The following is a 7,830-nucleotide window of genomic DNA, read 5'->3' on the forward strand; positions in this document are numbered from 1 at the left end:
CTTAGGATATAAAGTTCCATGTCTTTCAGTCACTTCATTCATTATTCTTCCTCATTCTCAGTCTACTGCTCACTATTAGGTTTCAGAGGGAAATGTCTAATTTCCTAATTATGTTTCTTTTGTACTCTTGCCTCTCCAGTGTTGGCTGTTGAAGTATAGAATGAAGGATGAGGCTGGAGGGAGGTTTGAGCCTTCATAAACAATCCTCTAGAGTGCCAGGAAAGTCCAGTTTCCTTACTAATAAATCTGGGGAAGTACATTACTAAAACACCATGTGGAGTTTCTGATGATCACATAAGCTCTTTGCTCAGTGAACTGAAACTGAGTTTTGCCCTTGGGTGGCCTGGCAGGGCCTGGTCACTGGTTGTTTTGATGCCCCAATTGCAGACCTGAGTCACGCTGTGCCTTACAATGACCCATACGTTGCTCTACTGTCAGTCTTCTGAGGGTGAGCCAAACTCTGCTGTGCTTCACTCAGGCTTGCTTCTTGCCCATGATATACGTGCCTCTGCTAGAAGAGACAGAGAGGTGGGAGCTTTCTGCATGGATGTAACGCAACACAGTCTGAATTACACGTGATGTGGGACATCCTTAGATGTGAGAGCCCACTAGAGCCAGACCCAACACCCTTGTAGGGGAGGTTAGAAGTGAGAAATTGCCGTCTGTCTATGTAGCATATTCACTAAAGATTTAAGCCTAGATCCTCCAAGATTTCTATATTCCCCAGAATCTCATTGGAAATTGTCTAATAAATGCCTTTGAGGATCTGGACTACAGGCTGCAATTTCTTAGGCTAAAATAACTCGATACCCAGTGCTTATTATTTAACAATCACCCTTGGAAAATTTTAAATAAACAATCCTCTTTGTTAATAGTTGTGATGTTAATGTATTAAACCTGTAAGTTTTCACAGCTATCTAAACAGCATGTATAAATTCCTTAATTAGTAATGACTGTATATCCGCATTTACATTTTATTTACATTATTTATCATTTGATACTAAACATATTTTGGTGATACAGGAAGCTCTCATGGAGGAATATGCTATTGCAGCCCAGGTGTGGAAACTAAGTACCTGTGACTTGTGTGAAATAGCAAGAAACAGTGTGTTACAGAGTGGATTGTCAGATAAGGTAATTGTGGCTATCTTTTGTGAATATTAGGGTGAGTAGGAAGTGAGAAGCCAGTAGTCTGAAAATTAAATAGCAGGTCTTTATGTGATGTACTTGTAATAGATCCCTATCCTCTTTTACTGAAATATTTGCAAAATATCTATGTAGTCTCACATTTAAAAAGTATTAAAGTTGTATTTTTCCTCATTAGCTTTATTTTGGAATCCCCCTCAATGTGCAGAGACTAGGTACCTGTTTATACTCAGGTCTCACTCTACTCCCAAAACTTTAATCCTTTAATCCAGTATCCCTCTGCAAATAATTTTATACATGTCTTGCAATAAGTAAAAGTAAACTGCCTGTCATTAAGCAAGACTTGTTTTTAGCTAGTAGTGAGTATTACATGAAATGTTCTGTTTCAGACAGGCAGTCACATTACGTTAAATCCCCTTCTTGCTTTAAAATTCTATAAATCCATGGCATGCTCTTTAAGACTTAGTTTGGAACATCCTCTCTTTTGCATCCCTTTCAGACACTCCTTTCAAGGAACAAGCATGTGAAGGGGCTTTGCAAGTATATTCTGTTGTGTCTTCCAGTATTCTCTAGTGACAACTACTGATCTTCCTCTTGTGCAAACTTTTAACAAAAGAAAACTAAGCCTCTCTTTTTTGACTTCTCACTTGAAAGATATAGTAGTGAAGACTAAACACTAGTACAAAGGGTTTTAGCAAGCCAAACTAAATGTGCTGCTGACAGTAAATTATATGTATAAATGTTGACTTTAAAATCTCCAGAAGTGGTTAAGACCCTGATGTAAAGCTCGACGGCCAGCTGGTTAAAGTTGCTTCTTCCACTTGTAGTGGAATTGTTCAACTATATATTCAGTTATGCAATAAATCACAACAGTTGAACTGATTTTTCTTCCTTTATGTTTAATCATGTTCACAGGAAAAACAGAAATTCTTAGGGTTGAACTATTGTAAAGAAGGACCTGAGGGAAATGACATTCGAAAGACAAATGTTGCACAGATCCGGATGGCTTTCAGGTATGAGACACTGTGCAATGAACTTAGCTTACTGTCTGATGCTATGAGAACAGAAGAGATTTCTACTCTGTCAAAGTAGTTACAAACTCAAAGAAACCAGAACATTTCATTCCCAAGCAGGATGAGATGCTAATTGAATCATCTGTTGTTGATGCTACCAAGACACAACTGAACAGTATGGAGAAAAATAGAGTAGCTATGGAAGGCAAACAGCATTTGCTGCTTTCTTTTACAGCATTATTCTCACTGCAAAAATTTCAGTTTCTACAAACAGTAGGGTTTGTAAGACCGCTGTAAATATTAGATGCAAACTCAGAATTATGTATAATTTGTTTCGTACAGTCCTAACTGTGCATTATATTGTAGCTTGCAAAACTGCAGAGATTATAGATAATGCATCTGTAAGATGCATCATAGGATACTGCAGATGCTGACAGAGTACATGTACATGCACCTGTTTTTGTCCTGCAAATCTCAGTAGCAATCATGGCATTTACCAATTGGAAGTATAAACTTCCCTTTTACTCACTAGCAGATTGTATGTTGTGTATAATTTAGAGGCTACCCTCTCATTCTGGAATGTGTCCTGACACAATTTTTACCTTAATGTTTCGCCAGTTAAATTGGAAAACAAGAAAAAGCAAAATTTGGTAGTCACATTTAGTGACAAATTAATTGTTTCCTGTTGTCATGTAGGATATCTGTGAAGAACAGCAGATTAATGCTCTTTAATCTAATAGATAGAAAACACGGTGTCAAAATTGTCACTACTGTACATTGTAATAAGAAGTGTAATTACATTATGAAAACTTTGTCTTGTAAGCTGAGAACACTTTTTTATTGCTTTGTAATCAGAATATGTGGGTATGCCAGTTCTAATTACTTGAAAATTTACACAGATAATTTTGGTTGCATGTAATGAGAAATTTTTTACTTGAACAAAGGAAGTGTTCTTACAAATCAGTGGTAGAAACTTCAGTCCTGGGTTCTGATCCTACTTCTGATGTCTTCTTACAGATTTGTGTTAGTTTTTACTTTAGTCAATTACAGAGTTGAATGAGAAGTCAAACGATTTATACAGAGCTACCCCACTTGAAAGAGGTCATTTCAAATGTGATCTTACTATTTATGACAGTGGTTAGTAAAATAAATACAGCTACTGCAGTATTTATCACTTTGATTCTTTTTGATTCTTTTTTCTATTTGAACATCCTTCTTAAGACAAAGCTTCACTCAGAAAGGAGAAGAAGTAATATTACAAGGTAGTATCTCCATATAGTAGAAATTACAGGTAGTTTCACACCAAAAAGGATTTCAAGGCTAGGGGCAAACAGAGGATGTAGATGCCTGTAAATTCATTACACTACTTCATCTGAAGGCCTGTAGTCCATAAGCTAAGATCCTCAGCCTACAGTTAGAGACCTGGATATCTAAAACAATAAACTGGGAGGTTAGGCATCTTAGAACTAATTCAGAACTAATGTGTAAAAAGCAAATAACTAAACTTAGTCAATTAAGCCTTAATAGACCTAGAACCTTGCAAGCTTTTACCACATCAAATATCTCATGCCACTCAAGTTTCTTGGGCCAGATCCTTCTCTTGGACACCTACATCCTTCCTTTCAGGAGCTGATCAAGTCTTACTTTCCCTTGTAAATGCAGACAGAAGGTGTGTTGGTGGTAATACCTAAACTAAACAACCCAATGGTATAAACGTACGTATTTATTGAAGACAGGCTCCACAGGCTGTAGGATCTGAAAGCAATACCTTCAAAGACAATTTCTTTTTTTTTTTTCCTGTGTACCTACTGTCCTGAATGGTGATTACAGGAAAATAGCCAAGTGAGGGAAGGAAGAATTCCCTCTCATGGCCTGTAACTGTACAGACCCGTAAGAGCCCCTTAAGAGAAAATAACCTGAAAAAAGACTCTTAGGAAGCAGCCTGGAACTAAGGCTGCTGCAGGGTGCCCTGGGGAACAGGAACAGACTTTGGGTCATGCAGGGAGCTGCAGTGTTGGCAGGGATAGAAGCTGAATTTTGTCCAAAATATGGTTGCAGGCAGGTGGCAGAAGACTTGTCCTGAGCTCTTCAGCCATTTAGCCTAAGGTCTCATTGTTCCACTAGTGCCATTTTTTTTTTTTTTAATTCCTCATGCAGCTAGCACTGCAAACTAGTGCTATATTGTTCAACTGTGTAACATGACATTGTTCTCTTAATCAACAATACCTATTGGCCTCACTGTTAGAAATTTCTAGAAGCTCACTTAACAGATGTGGAAGGATGTGGAACTCATGGAACAGGTCCAGAGGAGGGCCACTAAGATGGATCAGAGGGCTGGAGCACCGCTCCTATGCAGAAAGGCTGAGGGAACTGGGCTTGTTTAGCTTGGAGAAGAGAAGGCTCCAGGAAGACTTCATTGCGGCCTTCCTGTACTTGAAGGGAGCGTCTAAACAGGAGGGGGAATGCCTGGTTACATGTGTTGGTAGTGATAGGTCAAAGGAGAGTGGTTTTAAAGAAAGATGGGAGATTTAGGTTAGAAATTAGGAGGAAGTTTTTCACTCGGAGGGTGGTGAGACACTGGACCAGGTTGCCCAGGGAGGTTGTGGATGCCCCATCCCTGGAGGTATTCAAGGCCAGGCTGGATGCAGCTCTGGGCAGCCTGCTCTAGTGGCTGGCAACCCTGCGTAGACAAGGGAGGTTGAAACTAGATGATCTTTAAGGTCCTTTTCAACCCAGGCTATTCTATGATTCTATCATAATGCATTATCAGGATTCAAGAGTTTAATTTTTCTTCAATGGTCTGAGTGGTTACAACCTTTTTTGGTACCTTTTGGTAAAATGCAGAAGTCTTGTCTTCATTAGTACAACACCCTAATAATTTTTATAAACATAACATAGTTTACTTGAGAAAAGCAAGTGTATCCACTCTGATTCAGCAACGTGTTTTGTTTAACAAATTTAACTTTCAAGTATTTTTCATCTCAGAATCATTGCTTTATTTGAGCTGCTTCACCTAAGCATTGCTGTTACAGCTTCTTTTGTCATTTATTTTTTTTGTTTTAGTTTTCTTGACATTATACTATTGTATGTTCTACTACATGTTCTGCTTCCCTGACCTCAGAAACATCTGGTTCTAACATGGTGGTAGCTTTTCAAGACAAAACAATAAAAAAAATCAAAAGACAAAACTATTTGAATCTTTCAGTATTCATTGTTAAGAGACACTAATGTGGATTTTTGACACTGGTCATTTGTGTGTTATTATTACCACACACTCTCCTTTCAGTGCATTCTTGGATGATGCTTTCAAGCGTAAATTGAGCTAATAGTGTTATATTTAGGAAAACCAATGCGCATCCTTCCAGGCATCCATTACTACATCTCTTCTGGTCATCTTTCAATTTGGAAAAGGTTACTGATCCTCATGTTCCAGACCTTGAGCGCTTTTTTTTTAAATTGCAGTTTTGTACTAGTGTGTTGGCTATTTCAAATAACCTTGCAGTATTAGGATATGTATGTAATGAAGGGCAGATCCAGCGTTGGAGTGTTAATGTCATCTGAATTACTGTTGGACACATTTACTCAAATGTGAGCCTACTCAAATGAAATTGCTGAAGTAATTTCTTCCCAGACAGTGTTGAGATCCAACCTGGTTACACCACTGTTTACCTTACCCAGACAGAAAACAGAAGGGGACTAGAAGAACATCACTGTGGGTGGTGATTTGGTAGGGCGGGGGAGTGCTTCAGAACGGGAGAACAGCCTGTTTTCTCATCATCTCATTGGTGTTAAGATTCAAATGTTATTCAAGACTTCCATAAATCTGGTAGCTCAGAGTATTTTACACTGTCACCTAAAATGGTTAATTATGGTTATTTGGTATTTAAAACATATCCATTTGAACTACTTCTAGTGATGCTCTTCCATTTTCTTAAAGAACTTTAGCAGATTTAAGGCGCTTACTCTGCTACTGGGTAATGCAAGTCTTTCTTCATACCAGACCTATCTTACTTTCTCATGTATGTCACTGCTCTTTACTTGTGGCTAAACTTTTCCATTCTAGTTGCCTTGTTAACATTTTGGCCTGAAAAATGGGGGAACTACTTTTTCGTTCCGTGCCTGGGTTAAATGATGTTTATCTTTGGTTCTTGTGGAGGCATTAAACATTACATTAATAAATAAATGAAAAAATCTGGATAGTATTTTTGTGTGTGCACGCCTCTCAATAAAATTGTGGCTGCTGAAAATCTTTGCATTTAACTAAAAAACTGTAATGTAACTGTTAGCATTACAGAAGATGAAACCAAAGATAAAGGATTACCACAGCATGAAAATTGGGAAAACAAAAAACACAAAACAGTAGCGATAGATACAGATAATAATAAGCATTATTTAGAAAAGGAAGCAAATGTTTAGCTCATTTAAAGCAACCCAGTGTTAATGAAAACCAGTTATGTTGATTTGTCCCAGCAGAAGACCTGGCATTACATCCCAAGGTGAAACTGTATTGCAGGGCTACAAACCCTGTATCTTGTCTCCGTGCTCATCCAAAGTGGAAATCTGGGTGGGGCACGCTGCAGCTCTTCTGATACTGGAGCCTCAGCTTAGTGCTAAAGTATGAGTCAAAACAACTGAATTTGGGAGCAGGAAAGCAGTTCTGAAACCCACAGATGAAACAATTTAAGCAGTCTTATCTGACCAAAAAATAAAAATAAAAAAAATCAACCAACAAAACCGTTTATAAGTGACAAACTGAAATAAGTAGTTAATAGCAACATAAAGATTCTGCTGCAGTAAAGATGGCTTCTGAGGGAAAGAGTTTAACACAAATCACTTTTTTCTGTAGAAAATAAAGATTTTGCAGAGGAAAATTAAAATGTGTCTCTCTGTACAAACCCTTTGTTGCTTTTTTTGAACAAGCTGGTGCGCATTAAGCACAAGAGTAGCAAATTAGGAACATATGTAACTGAATAATGAATATTTCTCTCCTATACGTCTCAAAACACGAAATACCAACATTAAGCATCATAGTATATGTATATGTACTAAGTGTGAAAAACAACACTGCTAATGCATTAAGCATTAACTATGGCTAAGAAGTATCCTCTCACATGAAAAAACACTTTAAGGTCTGTTACAAAGTGTGGATGCATCCATTAGTGTGGATGCATAGACTTTTGTACCAAAATTCTACCTTGTTCTACACACAAGCGAACTCCTGAAAGGGAAGTTTCTGGCTAACTTTAGGTTCATTCATAAAAATACTGTGTATTTTCAAATATATTAATAAATAATTTGAGTCAAAGAGAATTGCTCATTTGATTACCTGTTGAATAATAGTCTTCACACCACCAGCCTTAACATGGGGCACAGTTCCATCCACATTCCCCAAACACTTTTTTTTTTTTTTTTTTTTTAAAACTTCACACCTACGAAGCTTATGCACAGAGCTCAATATCTTACCCTCAATAGCTAGGTTAGCAAGGTAATCAATCACCCACCTCCTAATGCATGAATGGACATCTCAGATAATAAAAGTAAAGAACTTGTCAAATCCATTACAGATGTACCATTGATAAGAACAAGGCTAATTTACAGCAAATTGCGTATCTGGTGACGGAGCTCTGGGGTTACTTGAGAAGACCACTGTATCGGTCACATTACTTTCAGC

The 7,830-nt window shown here is 37.7% G+C and overlaps 1 protein-coding gene across 5 annotated transcripts in view; it reads left to right on the forward strand.

Moving 5' to 3' along the window:
- The window catches only part of AMPD3 (adenosine monophosphate deaminase 3), a 33,543-nt gene extending 27,830 nt beyond the window's left edge, over positions 1-5,713 (forward strand). For 4 of the 5 annotated variants that reach the window (XM_068685297.1, XM_068685295.1, XM_068685298.1 and 1 more), the window contains 2 exons: positions 1,024-1,134; positions 2,062-5,713. In XM_068685297.1, the coding sequence (XP_068541398.1) occupies positions 1,024-1,134; positions 2,062-2,238 (288 nt within the window). In that variant the 3' untranslated portion in view covers positions 2,239-5,713. Of the gene's footprint in view, positions 1-139; positions 994-1,023; positions 1,135-2,061 lie in introns of those variants that run through there. The other variant, XM_068685299.1, reaches the window with a different exon arrangement.
- The last annotated feature ends 2,117 nt before the right edge of the window (positions 5,714-7,830 follow it).

This window comes from Anas acuta, chromosome 5 (genome assembly GCF_963932015.1).
Source record: "Anas acuta chromosome 5, bAnaAcu1.1, whole genome shotgun sequence".
NCBI classification, from domain to species: Eukaryota; Metazoa; Chordata; class Aves; order Anseriformes; family Anatidae; genus Anas; species Anas acuta.